Here is a 13858-nt window from a genome sequence, read left to right on the forward strand (position 1 = left end):
AGATCCGGGTGGCTTGAGTTGATCTGTTGAGGCTTTGTTCACCCCCCCTGCCCACAATAACCCAATGATTTGATCCCCTCTGCAGGCTCTCTGCAGGGCTGAAGATGAGGAGGATATCCGAGCAGCCTCCCAGGCCAAGGCGGAGCAGGTGGCTGAGTTGGCGGAGTTCAACGAGAACATCCCCCTGGACGGGGAGGACAGCTCGACCCGTGAGGAGGACGAGGAGTTGTCCAAGGCTGAGCAGGAAATCGCCGCCCTGGTCGAGCAGGTAACTCGCCTTTGCCTTCTCCCCCTGCTGCGCACCTCCCTTACTCTGTGTCCAAATCCTTCCCCACTAACACAGACCCCCTCGGTTGGGTAAGTCTTCCGTTTGCTTAGTATCAAGCCAGTATCTTTTCTCGGATGATCCCCCCCCGCCTGACATTCTGGGCCTGATTCTCCCTTGGGGACTTTGACTGAGTATGACAATTCTAGACGAATCGCTCTGCGTCATGGCATTTTTGGCGGAATCTCCTGTCTAATACAACGAGAGGCCCTGAGTTACCTTGTCCTATTCAGACTTAACCTTGTTAGTGAGAATGTACAGGGTTCCCCGATTCAGCCAGGTGACCCACTCAAGATCCATTGTCATTCGGGACAAGCTTGTTTGGCCAGCCATTAGCCCGTCAGAGTTTGATGACCTATTTGTCCATCAATGGACTGAAGCGGTGCCCTTGGTCACCCATCTCCCACATAAGGCTTGAAGCCAGTCCGACAATGGGTCGAATGCTCGAGCCCAGGTCGGACAATTCCTTTGATGCGTTAAAATAGCCTTGACCTTGGCATGCAGGTGGTATGGACGCTTGGTAAGCTCTCAACAGTGACTAGGCCAGATGCCATAATGTTTTTAAAGTTTTAATGCGGTGTGGAAAGATTGATTCGTTCCAGGAGTGATGTAAGAAATAGGGCTTGGTGATTTTATAAACAAACTTTATTACTATTAAAGGAAACAATATTTAAACTTTTACTTCAGCTCTAACACTAACAGATTACATGCAGTTTCTTAACCTTAACACACTAGTTCCCATTAAACAACACTTTACATCAACATGCATCTCTTGTTTCACTTACACAAACAGGCAATTTAACAAAGCAATTTTCCTTCTGTTAGGAACATTTGTTCAGAACCTTTTTCCAAAGCCTTCCTCTGTGGCAACTTTCATGACCTCTCTTGATCGATTTCCATTGCCTTCTGCCTGTAACTCTTCAGAACAGCATTTTTTTCTCACTCCAGCTCTCTCTCTCTCTCGCAGCTCTGCCCACCCCCTCAAACAAAGGTCCTCTCACGTTTCCAGACTTGAACCAATTATCGTTATCTTGACTGATTACCCACTTCCATTTCTACAGACGAACAGAGCTATGCTATTTATATGCAACTAACCTTCCATTGATGGACAAATAAGTCATCAGACTCTGATGGGCTAATGGCTGGCCAAACAAGCTTGTCCTGAATGACAATGGATCTTGAGTGGATCACCTGGCTGAAGCGGGGCACCCTCTGCATTCTCACTAACAAGGTTAAGTCTGAATGGGACAAGGTAACTCAGGCTGTGGGCATATCCCTCTGACTCTGCTCCTAGTCTTTTCCCTTCGTCGGTTTAACCCCCAAATTGCCTGCTAGATATTGGACCCCATTTCTGGAACCAAGTTCCTAATGTCTCCCCATCGTGACATAAGGCACTACTATAGTAGCATTATGAATTCTTCAGGAGGGTAGTATAACTTCAAATGGATGTCGACTGGTTGATGGAACAGGAAAACGGATGGGAATTTAAAGCCGAGAATTGTGAAGTGATTCATTTTGGTAGGAAGGTGGCGTGAGGCACGAGAAAATAAAGGATGCCTTTCTGAAAGGGGTGCACAGAAGCAGTTTTTACTTTTGGTGAAAATAAAAATCAAGAAATCAGAAATGAGGGTTATTGTAATGAAAAACAAACTCTTCAAAGAAGTCAGCTGTTTATACTCTTTCAATAAAACCAATAATTAAATGGGGTGGTGGGGCTGTGTAACTAAAATAGAATGTCAAAAGTAAACTTAACTAATTAAAATGTCACTCCTGGGGGTGATGGTACAACCCCCGTGCTCGCTGGGTGTGGCAGGAGGACCCGAGTTTACCTTGTGCGGACATCAGTGAACAGGTTGAGAGCTATTGAGGGCAGCACGGTAGCATAGTTGCTTCACAGCTCCAGGTTCGATTCCCGGCTGGTTCACTGTCTGCAGAGTCTGCATGTTCTCCCCCATGTCTGCATGGGTTTCCTCCAAGTGCTCCGGTTTCCTCCCACAATCCAAAGATGTGCAGGTTAGGTGCTAAATTGCCCTTGGTGTCCAAAAAATGTTAAGTTACGGGGTTAGGGTAGATACGTGGGCTTCAGTGGGGTGCTCTTTGTAAGGGCCAGTGCAGACTCGATGGGCTGAATGGCCTCCTGGACTGTAACTTCTGCACTGTAAATTGTATGATTCTATTCCTGGGTTTTGTCACCGGGGGGCATAAGAGTGCAACAGCCAGGAATAATCACAAAGCACTGAGCGTTGGAAATCTGAAATAAAGACAGGCAGAGTTTTCCTCACCCTGTCCTTGCCCTGCTGCGAGGATCCAACGAGGAACAGCACTCCATTGTCCCACCAGACCCATCCCAACCCTCTGCACTCAACATTGAGTTCACAATTTCAGGCCATGAGCCCTGTCCTCCATTCAGATTTTTAAACAATGTTGCTGCACAAGTGCTGGTTTGCATCTTGTTTCTATGTTTCTCTGCTTTCCGCTGTTTATTATTCTGCCATTAAAGTTACTGTGCAAATCCCCTAATCGCCTGTTCGGGTACACAGAGGGAGAATTTAGAATGTCCCATCATGTCTTTAGACTGTGGGAGGGAACTGGAGCACCCGGAGGAAACCCACGCAGACACGGGGAGAACGTGCTGACTCCGCACAGACAGTGACCCAAGCCGGGAATCGAACCTGGGACCCTGACGCTGTGAAGCAAACAGTGCTAACAGGAGGGGGTCTGAGATAGTCGAGCGGGAGAGAAACTGTTCCAATTGGCGGGAGGATCGCGAACCAGAGACTGGGGGGCACGGAAAGGTTTGAAGGTGATTGGTGAAGAGAAGCGAGGGAGACAGGAGGAGGAATGTTTCTGAGCAGCAAGAATGTGGCTCGCTTTGCCCAAGGATGTGATGGAGGAAGGGGCAATTGAGGAATTCCCCAGAGAATTGCATCTGCAAAGGGAGAATGTGCGGGGTTAACTGGGAGGAGGCAGGGGAGTGGGACAAGGTGAATTGCACCTTTAGTCAGCCAATACAGACACAGGGCCGCTTGAATGGCCTCTTTCTGTGCCTGTAACCGTCCTGCGTGTCTCCCAACACCCATCTGTTTCCTCCCCCGCCCCCCCGGCCTGGCCTCTCCGCGGCACCCCTTCCTGGCCTGGCATCTCTGTAGCCTTTGACAAGGTGCCGCACAGGAGACTGTTAAGGGTAAGATCCTGGCATGGATAGAGGATTGGCTGACTGGCAGAAGGCAGAGAGTGCGGATAAAGGGGTATTTTTCAGGACGGCAGCCGGTGACTAGTGGTGTGCCTCAGGGGTCTGTGCTGGGACCACAACTTGTCCCGTCCCCCCCAGTCCCGTCCCCCCCAGTCCCGTCCCCCCCAGTCCCGTCCCCCCCAGTCCCGTCCCCCCCAGACCCGTCCCACCCCCCCCCAGACCCGTCCCCCCCCCAGACCCGTCCCCCCCCCCCAGACCCGTCCCCCCCCCCCCCAGACCCGTCCCCCCCCCCCCCAGACCCGTCCCCCCCCCCCCAGACCCGTCCCCCCCCCCCCCAGACCCGTCCCCCCCCCCCCCCAGACCCGTCCCCCCCCCCCCAGACCCGTCCCCCCCCCAGACCCGTCCCCCCCCCCCCCCAGACCCGTCCCCCCCCCCCAGACCCGTCCCCCCCCCCCAGACCCGTCCCCCCCCCCCAGACCCGTTCCCCCCCCCCAGACCCGTCCCCCCCCCCCCCCAGACCCGTCCCCCCCGTCCCCCAGACCCGTCCCCCCCCCCCCCCCAGACCCGTCCCCCCCCCCCAGACCCGTCCCCCCCCCAGTCCCGTCCCCCCCCCCCCAGTCCCGTCCCCCCCCCCCCAGTCCCGTCCCCCCCCCCCCCAGTCCCGTCCCCCCCCCCCCCAGTCCCGTCCCCCCCCCCCCAGTCCCGTCCCCCCCCCCAGACCCGTCCCCCCCCCAGACCCCCCCCAGACCCGTCCCCCCCCCAGACCCCCCCCAGACCCGTCCCCCCCCCAGTCCCCGTCCCCCCCCAGTCCCGTCTCCCCCCCCCCCCCCAGTCCCGTCTCCTCCCCCCCCCCCCCCCCAGTCCCGTCTCCCCCCCCCCCCAGTCCCGTCTCTCCCCCCCCCCCCCCCCCAGTCCCGTCTCCCCCCCCCCCCCAGTCCCGTCTCCCCCCCCCCCCCAGTCCCGTCTCCCCCCCCCCCCCCCCAGTCCCGTCTCCCCCCCCCCCCCCCCAGTCCCGTCTCCCCCCCCCAGTCCCGTCTCCCCCCCCCCAGTCCCGTCTCCCCCCCCCCCCCCAGTCCCGTCTCCCCCCCCCCCCCAGTCCCGTCTCTCTCCCCCCCCCCCCAGTCCCGTCTCTCCCCCCCCCCCCCCCCACTCCCGTCTCTCCCCCCCCCCCCCCAGTCCCGTCTCCCCCCCCCCCCCCCCAGTCCCGTCCCCCCCCCCCCCAGTCCCGTCTCCCCCCCCCCCCCCAGTCCCGTCTCCTCCCCCCCCCCCCCCCCCCAGTCCCGTCTCCCCCCCCCCCCCCAGTCCCGTCTCCCCTCCCCAGTCCCGTCTCCCCTCCCCAGTCCCCCCCCCCCCCCAGTCCCGTCTCCCCCCCCCCCAGTCCCGTCTCCCCCCCCCCCCCCAGTCCCGTCTCCTCCCCCCCCCCCCAGTCCCGTCTCCCCCCCCCCCCCCCCAGTCTCCCCCCCCCCCCCCCCCCAGTCCCGTCTCCCCCCCCCCCCAGTCCCGTCTCCCCTCCCCAGTCCCGTCTCCCCTCCCCAGTCCCGTCTCCCCTCCCCAGTCCCGTCTTTCCCCCCCCCCCCAGTCCCATCTTCCCCCCCCCCCAGTCCCGTCTTCCCCCCCCCCCAGTCCCGTCTCTCCCCCCCCCCCCCCCAGTCCCGTCTGTCTCCCCCCCCCCCCCCCCAGTCCCGTCTCCCCCCCCCCCAGTCCCGTCTCCCCCCCCCCCCCCAGTCCCGTCTCTTCCCCCCCCCCCCCCAGTCCCGTCTCTTCCCCCCCCCCCCCAGTCCCGTCTCCCCCCCCCCAGTCCCGTCTCCCCCCCCCCCAGTCCCGTCTCCCCCCCCCCCAGTCCCGTCTCCCCCCCCCCCCCCCCCAGTCCCGTCTCCCCCCCCCCCCCCCCCAGTCCCGTCTCTTCCCCCCCCCCCCAGTCCCGTCTCTTCCCCCCCCCCCCCAGTCCCGTCTCCCCCCCCCCCAGTCCCGTCTCCCCCCCCCCAGTCCCGTCTCCCCCCCCCAGTCCCGTCTCCCCCCCCCCAGTCCCGTCTCCCCCCCCCCCCCCCCAGTCCCGTCTCCCCCCCCCCCCCCAGTCCCGTCTCTCTCCCCCCCCCCCCAGTCCCGTCTCTCCCCCCCCCCCCCCCCCAGTCCCGTCTCTCCCCCCCCCCCCCCCCAGTCCCGTCTCCCCCCCCCCCCCCCCCCAGTCCCGTCTCCCCCCCCCCCCCAGTCCCGTCTCCCCCCCCCCCCCAGTCCCGTCTCCTCCCCCCCCCCCCCCCCCAGTCCCGTCTCCCCCCCCCCCCCCCAGTCCCGTCTCCCCTCCCCAGTCCCGTCTCCCCTCCCCAGTCCCCCCCCCCCAGTCCCGTCTCCCCCCCCCCCCCCAGTCCCGTCTCCCCCCCCCCCCAGTCCCGTCTCCTCCCCCCCCCCCCCAGTCCCGTCTCCCCCCCCCCCCCAGTCCCCCCCCCCCCCCCAGTCCCGTCTCCCCCCCCCCCCCAGTCCCGTCTCCCCCCCCCCCCCAGTCCCGTCTCCCCTCCCCAGTCCCGTCTCCCCTCCCCAGTCCCGTCTCCCCTCCCCAGTCCCGTCTTTCCCCCCTCCCCCCAGTCCCATCTTCCCCTCCCCCCAGTCCCGTCTTCCCCCCCCCCCAGTCCCGTCTGTCTCCCCCCCCCCCCCCAGTCCCGTCTGTCTCCCCCCCCCCCCAGTCCCGTCTCCCCCCCCCCCAGTCCCGTCTCCCCCCCCCCCCAGTCCCGTCTCCCCCCCCCCCCCCAGTCCCGTCTCTTCCCCCCCCCCCCCCAGTCCCGTCTCTTCCCCCCCCCCCCCAGTCCCGTCTCCCCCCCCCCCAGTCCCGTCTCCCCCCCCCCAGTCCCGTCTCCCCCCCCCCCCAGTCCCGTCTCCCCCCCCCCCCCAGTCCCGTCTCCCCCCCCCCCCCCCCCCAGTCCCGTCTCTTCCCCCCCCCCCCAGTCCCGTCTCTTCCCCCCCCCCCCAGTCCCGTCTCCCCCCCCCCAGTCCCGTCTCCCCCCCCCAGTCCCGTCTCCCCCCCCCAGTCCCGTCTCCCCCCCCCCAGTCCCGTCTCCCCCCCCCCCCATTCCCGTCTCCCCCCCCCCCAGTCCCGTCTCTCCCCCCCCAGTCCCGTCTCTCCCCCCCAGTCCCGTCTCTCCCCCCCAGTCCCGTCTCTCCCCCCCAGTCCCGTGTCTCCCCCCCAGTCCCGTGTCTCCCCCCCAGTCCCGTGTCTCCCCCCCAGTCCCGTGTCTCCCCCCCAGTCCCGTGTCTCCCCCCCAGTCCCGTGTCTCCCCCCCAGTCCCGTGTCTCCCCCCCAGTCCCGTGTCTCCCCCCCAGTCCCGTGTCTCCCCCCCAGTCCCGTGTCTCCCCCCCAGTCCCGTGTCTCCCCCCCAGTCCCGTGTCTCCCCCCCAGTCCCGTGTCTCCCCCCCAGTCCCGTGTCTCCCCCCCAGTCCCGTGTCTCCCCCCCAGTCCCGTGTCTCCCCCCCAGTCCCGTGTCTCCCCCCCAGTCCCGTGTCTCCCCCCCAGTCCCGTGTCTCCCCCCCAGTCCCGTGTCTCCCCCCCAGTCCCGTGTCTCCCCCCCAGTCCCGTGTCTCCCCCCCAGTCCCGTGTCTCCCCCCCAGTCCCGTGTCTCCCCCCCAGTCCCGTGTCTCCCCCCCAGTCCCGTGTCTCCCCCCCAGTCCCGTGTCTCCCCCCCAGTCCCGTGTCTCCCCCCCAGTCCCGTGTCTCCCCCCCAGTCCCGTGTCTCCCCCCCAGTCCCGTGTCTCCCCCCCAGTCCCGTGTCTCCCCCCCAGTCCCGTGTCTCCCCCCCAGTCCCGTGTCTCCCCCCCAGTCCCGTGTCTCCCCCCCAGTCCCGTGTCTCCCCCCCAGTCCCGTGTCTCCCCCCCAGTCCCGTGTCTCCCCCCCAGTCCCGTGTCTCCCCCCCAGTCCCGTGTCTCCCCCCCAGTCCCGTGTCTCCCCCCCAGTCCCGTGTCTCCCCCCCAGTCCCGTGTCTCCCCCCCAGTCCCGTGTCTCCCCCCCAGTCCCGTGTCTCCCCCCCAGTCCCGTGTCTCCCCCCCAGTCCCGTGTCTCCCCCCCAGTCCCGTGTCTCCCCCCCAGTCCCGTGTCTCCCCCCCAGTCCCGTGTCTCCCCCCCAGTCCCGTGTCTCCCCCCCAGTCCCGTGTCTCCCCCCCAGTCCCGTGTCTCCCCCCCAGTCCCGTGTCTCCCCCCCAGTCCCGTGTCTCCCCCCCAGTCCCGTGTCTCCCCCCCAGTCCCGTGTCTCCCCCCCAGTCCCGTGTCTCCCCCCCAGTCCCGTGTCTCCCCCCCAGTCCCGTGTCTCCCCCCCAGTCCCGTGTCTCCCCCCCAGTCCCGTGTCTCCCCCCCAGTCCCGTGTCTCCCCCCCAGTCCCGTGTCTCCCCCCCCAGTCCCGTGTCTCCCCCCCCAGTCCCGTGTCTCCCCCCCCAGTCCCGTGTCTCCCCCCCCAGTCCCGTGTCTCCCCCCCCAGTCCCGTGTCTCCCCCCCCAGTCCCGTGTCTCCCCCCCCAGTCCCGTGTCTCCCCCCCCAGTCCCGTGTCTCCCCCCCAGTCCCGTGTCTCCCCCCCAGTCCCGTGTCTCCCCCCCAGTCCCGTGTCTCCCCCCCAGTCCCGTGTCTCCCCCCCAGTCCCGTGTCTCCCCCCCAGTCCCGTGTCTCCCCCCCAGTCCCGTGTCTCCCCCCCAGTCCCGTGTCTCCCCCCCAGTCCCGTGTCTCCCCCCCAGTCCCGTGTCTCCCCCCCAGTCCCGTGTCTCCCCCCCAGTCCCGTGTCTCCCCCCCAGTCCCGTGTCTCCCCCCCCCCCCCCGTCCCCCCAGTCCCGTCCCGTCTTCCCCCCCCCCCCGTCCCCCCAGTCCCGTCCCGTCTTCCCCCCCCCCCCCGTCCCCCCAGTCCCGTCCCGTCTTCCCCCCCCCCCGTCCCCCCAGTCCCGTCCCGTCTCCCCCCCCCCCCCCCAGTCCCGTCCCGTCTCCCTCCCCCCCCCCCCCCAGTCCAGTCCCCCCCCCCCCCCCCCCCCAGTCCCGTCCCCCCCTTCCCGTCCCCGCCTCCCCTTCCCGTCCCCGCCTCCCCCCTTCCCGTCCCCGCCTCCCCCCTTCCCGTCCCCGCCTCCCCCCTTCCCGTCCCCGCCTCCCCCCTTCCCCCCCCCGCCTCCCCCCCCTTCCCCGCCTCCCCCCCCTTCCTCCCCCCCCCTTCCCGTCCCCGCCTCCCGCCTCCCCTTCCCGTCCCCGCCTCCCCCTCCCGTCCTCGCCTCCCGCCTCCCCCCTCCCGTCCCCCGCCTCCCCCCTCCCGTCCCCGCCTCCCCCCTCCCGTCCCCGCCTCCCCCCTCCCGTCCCCGCCTCCCCCCTCCCGTCCCCGCCTCCCCCTCCCGTCCCCGCCTCCCCCTCCCGTCCCCGCCTCCCCCTCCCGTCCCCGCCTCCCCCCTCCCGTCCCCGCCTCCCCCCTCCCGTCCCCGCCTCCCCCCTCCCGTCCCCGCCTCCCCCCTCCCGTCCCCGCCTCCCCCCTCCCGTCCCCGCCTCCCCCCTCCCGTCCCCGCCTCCCCCCTCCCGTCCCCGCCTCCCCCCTCCCGTCCCCGCCTCCCCCTCCCGTCCCCGCCTCCCCCTCCCGTCCCCCGCCTCCCCCCTCCCGTCCCCGCCTCCCCCCTCCCGTCCCCGCCTCCCCCCTCCCGTCCCCGCCTCCCCCCTCCCGTCCCCGCCTCCCCCCTCCCGTCCCCGCCTCCCCCCTCCCGTCCCCGCCTCCCCCCTCCCGTCCCCGCCTCCCCCCTCCCGTCCCCGCCTCCCCCCTCCCGTCCCCGCCTCCCCCCTCCCGTCCCCGCCTCCCCCCTCCCGTCCCCGCCTCCCCCCTCCCGTCCCCGCCTCCCCCCTCCCGTCCCCGCCTCCCCCCTCCCGTCCCCGCCTCTCCCCTCCGCCTCCCCTCCCGTCTCCGCCTCCCCTCCCGTCTCCGCCTCCCCTCCCGTCTCCGCCTCCCCTCCCGTCTCCGCCTCCCCTCCCCTCCCCGGCCTCGCCTCGCGTCCCCTCCCTCCCCGGCCCCGCCTCCCCTCCCCGGCCTCGCCTCCCCTCCCCGCCTCGCCTCGCGTCCCCTCCCTCCCCGGCCCCGCCTCCCTGGCCTTCCTGCTTCAGTTCAGTAACCCGCTCCCTTTTCTGCCTTTCAGCTAACACCGATTGAACGATATGCCATGAACTACCTGGAGGCTTCCCTCGAGGCTGTGAGCAAAGAAGAGCTGAAGCAAGCAGAGGTGCGAGATTTCCCTCCGATCTCTGGATTTTTGGTGAACCCCCGCCCCGGGCGGCTAGTTACCATGGCGAGCTGGACACCCTCGTCCTCGCAGAGACTGTTAGCTCTCTGGGTCGCCCGGGCCTGTCTGTTGGAGTTTAATTTTTGTTTAAACGTTGCTCCCATGTGCAGCCCTCACTCCGCACTGAGGTACCCTGAAGGGGTCTCCGGAGAGAAATGGGGCTCTCGGGCTTGTCTGAAGAAAACACTTTGTTGTTTTTCTTCAGACCCCGTTACCCGGATATTGAAGCCACCCTAAAACTGTCCTCATTTCTGCCCTGGGCATGTGGGGCGGTTCTGCCCGGGCCCAGCACTTGGTGCCCGTCCCTAATTGCCCATCGAGGGCGGTAAAAGGCTGTGTGGTGGTGGCATGTGTTCCTCGTGATGTTGTATGTTTTTGTGGTGTGCTGTGCGGCCAGGAGCAGCAGCATCCGGCCCCTGTGTGGATACTGAGCGGGTTTTCTCTGTTTTGTTTCCCGCTCCAGGAGCAGGTGGAAGCTGCTCGCAAGGACCTGGACCAGGCCAAGGATGAGGCCTGGAAGTGGACGGAGGAAGACGAGCAGAGGTTGAACGAGGAGCTGCACATCAAGCGGCAGAAGAAAGCCCGCCAGCCACCCAAGCCCCAAGGCGAGAGGCCCAGCACCCGCATGAGTGAGAGGCTGCGGGGAGCGCGGCTGAGCTCCCGCGAGGCGGAGAGGCCGGTGGTGCCCATCGCCCTCGAGGTCCCGGCAGCGCCTCCATCCAAGGAGATACACAGCCAGCTGCTGCGCTACGAGGCGGCCCCTTCCCGCGACCTGCAGATCCACATCAGCACCGAGCTCCCGGACGAGCTCTTCGAGGACGAGCCCCCTGCGGCGGCAGATGAGCCCTCCCCTGCTCTGCCCCGGAAGGACGACGATCGGCGAGTCACGGAGATGGAACCGGAGCCGCCGCCGCCGATGCCACCGCCGCCTCCTCCGCAGCCCCTTCCCAGCGGCAAAGCCCAGGGAGCAGAGCTGACGTCGGGGAGTGTGCAGCCGGTGGCTAATGGGAGTGATGGAGCCCTCGACGAAACCATGCCGACCCCCGACGCAGCACCAACGGGAGAAGCCCCTGAGGCCCGTTCGCCAGTTGCCAAGCTGGAACCGAGAGAGGCCGTGGGAGCAGGTAGGCCGTGTGTGGCCACCGACACTGGCAGCCTTCCGACAGGAAAATCCACCCTGCAACCCCTAAATGGTGGCGAACAGGCCCCCAATGGTCTTGACCCGGAGGGCTCCGAAAGTCAACGGGCAGAGAAAGAGGGGGAGGCGGAGCCCACCCTAAGGACTTCGGTCACCACGGAGACGGAAGGTGAAAGATCTGAGGAGCCCACCTCACTGACTTTGGTGACCACGGAGACGGAAGGTGAAAGGTCAGAGGAACCCACACCGCAAACTTCGACCACGGAGACAGAAGGTGAAAGGTCGGAGGAGCCCACCTCAATGCCTTTGGTGACCACCGAGACGGAAGGTGAAAGGTCAGAGGATACCACCCTACTGACATCAGTGACCACCGAGGCGGAAGGTGAAAGGTCGGAGGATACCACCCTACTGACATCAGTGACCACCGAGGCGGAAGGTGAAAGGCCAGAGGATCCTACCCCAGTGATCGCTGATACGGGAGGTGAAAGGTCAGAGGAGCCCACCCCAAGGACTTCGGTAACTGAGGACCTGGGGGGTGAAAGGTCGCAGGAACTCATTTCAAGATCAGTAGAGGAGGGAGGTGAAAGGTCGGAGGGAGAACAGGCCGTGGCCAATCTGGCAGACCGACTTGAGGAGGAGCCGGACCATTGCAGCACATCAGGTCAGGTGATCGGAGAGCTCGGAGCACCGGAGGTTAGGAATGTCGATGTTTTGCCTCATGTGCCGACTGTTGTGGAGAAGGCAGGAGAGAGGGGGGACAGCAGAGCGGACAGGGAGATTTTACCACCAGATGATGGGAGTCGAGGCCAGACTGTGCTGAATGGCTCCAGGGGCTGCCCAGTCCCAGGAACTGAGGAGCCAGTGGAGGGGAGCCCCCAGCCCCTGCCCGAGGCAGTGGAGCATGACCGTAAGCAGCTGCCGAGAGCGGCGGAACCGTCTCTCCGCGGGTCCACGTTGGCGCCGCCTCCCGTGAGGAAGAGATCCGAGCAAAAACGGCCAGCTTCCGACGGGGAGCCAACTTCTCCGGCCCCTGACCCAAGCCTCCCGGCCGGCACCAGAGAGAAGAAGCGCAGGAGGACGGCCGACCAGGACGTGCTCTGCGAGCGAGGGGCTGCCGGCGACCCCCAGATGGCAGCCACGGTACTGCGGAAGGTCCCGGGCCGCATCAATGTCATCGTGGAGAGGCGGGAGCCTGCCAAGCGGGCCAGGCGGCCGGCAGTGGCAGGGGGCAGTGACGGAGCCAGGGCAGGCGAGCAAGAACATCCCCCCTCCCCCCTCTCGTCGCCTACACCCAAGAGCAGGCAGTGGCCGAGGCGGCGGGAGACGGGGCCAGCGAGCGAGTCTGATCCTGGTCTGGAGAGCTCCGCTGAGGGCCGGCAGCCTCCGGCCAAGAGAGCTCGGGCAGTGGGATTGGCCAGCCAGAGCTCTGAAATGGGCAGCGAGAGCCCAGCCCCCCGGCCTCTAGACCGGGCCAGGAGGAGGCCAAGATCCCCCCGACCAGTCAGCAACTCCTCGTCCGAAGAAGAGCCGAGGCCAGAGGCGGCGAGTGAATCGCCGGCCTCACGGGGTGTGCCGACTCCCAGATCCACCCGGCAGCGCCCCGGTGAGTTACTGCCACCGCTGGAGCGCAGGCGGTACAAGCCCCGAGGCGTCAGGGCCCTTCCCAGCACCCGGGCCGTGCCCGAGAAGCCCGTGAGGAGGCGAATGGACCCCTCTGGCGGCGAGGAGACCCCTAGTGCACCAGATTCCTCCTCCTCTTCATCGCCCTCCTCCTCCTCCTCCCCTTCTGCCTCCCCTCCTGCCACGCCAGACCGTGTCCTCCGCAGCCTGACTGCGGCAGCCGCCATTGCTGCCACTACCCCAGCTGCCAACACCCGTTCCTCCCAGAGCAGCTCGCCTGCTCCCCCTGCCCCACCCCCCGCAGCCAAAAGGAAAGGACGGCCCCCCTCTGCCTCCCGCTATCCCCCTCTCCCGCTGCCCCCTCTCCTCCCTCCGCCTCCCCCTCTCCTCCCTCCGCCTCCCCCTCTCCTCCCTCCTCCTCCCCTTCTCCCTCCTCCAGCCCCCACTCGAGGCCGACCCCCCAAAGTCAAAAGGAATGCACCCCTTCCTTCTCCCTCGCCGCCTCCTGCCCCCAGCCCCTCGAGGCGAGGCAGACCCCCCAACATCCAGGCCAAGAGGGGGCGTCCCCCCAAGCACAGGCCGCCGGGAGTACCGCAGCCACAGCAGCAGCGGCGACCCAGGGGACGCCCCCCAGCTTCCCCCCCAAAGAAGCGAGGCAGGCCTCCACTGTCTGCTCGCCTGGGTCCCCAGAAGGTGGGGAAGAAACACTCTACTTGATGGGCAGAGACAGGGTAGGTGGTGCAGGGGCAGAACGGGTGAAGGTGGTGGGCAGGGTGTGGGGCATTATCTGCTGACTCTTGTGTGTGTGCAATAATGGCTGAGGGGGGTGATTGAAGGGCGAGAGGGTGTGGGGAGTGGGGTGTACTGACTGGGTGGGGGGAGGGATAGAGAGACCGAGTAGGTTGTCCCGCAGCGGGACCAAGGAGTTGGATTGCTTGGTGAGGCCAGTCCATTCGCACCCCATTGTCACCTGCCCCAGTTGGTTTTGGCTTGTGCATATACCCCCCACCCTCTCCAACATTCCTTCAATTTGAAATATTCCACTGTGGCAGGGCCTCTTTCTCCCCCGTGAGGGGAGGGTAGCTGCTGATTTGCCCTCGCCCGCAAACCCCAGACACGGCTGCACGTAGACCCTTCGCCCGCCCCCCCCCCCCCAAACACTGACGATCCTCCTTGGCCATATTCCGGTCCCAGCCTCGCTCCATTTGGGTATCCCGGCTTCCTGTGGTGGAAACTGGGCTTCACATCATGTGTTCCCATTTATTACCTGAGGATTTGAGAATCCCATCGCAAACCCCCCTCCTTCGTTTTC

The 13858-nt window shown here is 66.6% G+C and overlaps 1 protein-coding gene across 1 annotated transcript in view; it reads left to right on the top strand.

Moving 5' to 3' along the window:
* Nucleotides 1-13385, top strand: part of LOC140396645 (uncharacterized) — a gene marked incomplete at its 5' end in the record, with an annotated part of 40759 nt that extends 27374 nt beyond the window's left edge. The window contains 3 exon segments of the mRNA XM_072485440.1: nucleotides 79-268; nucleotides 9645-9728; nucleotides 10252-13385. Coding sequence (XP_072341541.1) covers nucleotides 79-268; nucleotides 9645-9728; nucleotides 10252-13263 — 3286 coding nt within the window.
* Between the last annotated feature and the right edge of the window lie 473 nt (nucleotides 13386-13858).

The sequence above is a fragment of the Scyliorhinus torazame genome, chromosome 19, assembly GCF_047496885.1.
Source record: "Scyliorhinus torazame isolate Kashiwa2021f chromosome 19, sScyTor2.1, whole genome shotgun sequence".
NCBI classification, from domain to species: Eukaryota; Metazoa; Chordata; class Chondrichthyes; order Carcharhiniformes; family Scyliorhinidae; genus Scyliorhinus; species Scyliorhinus torazame.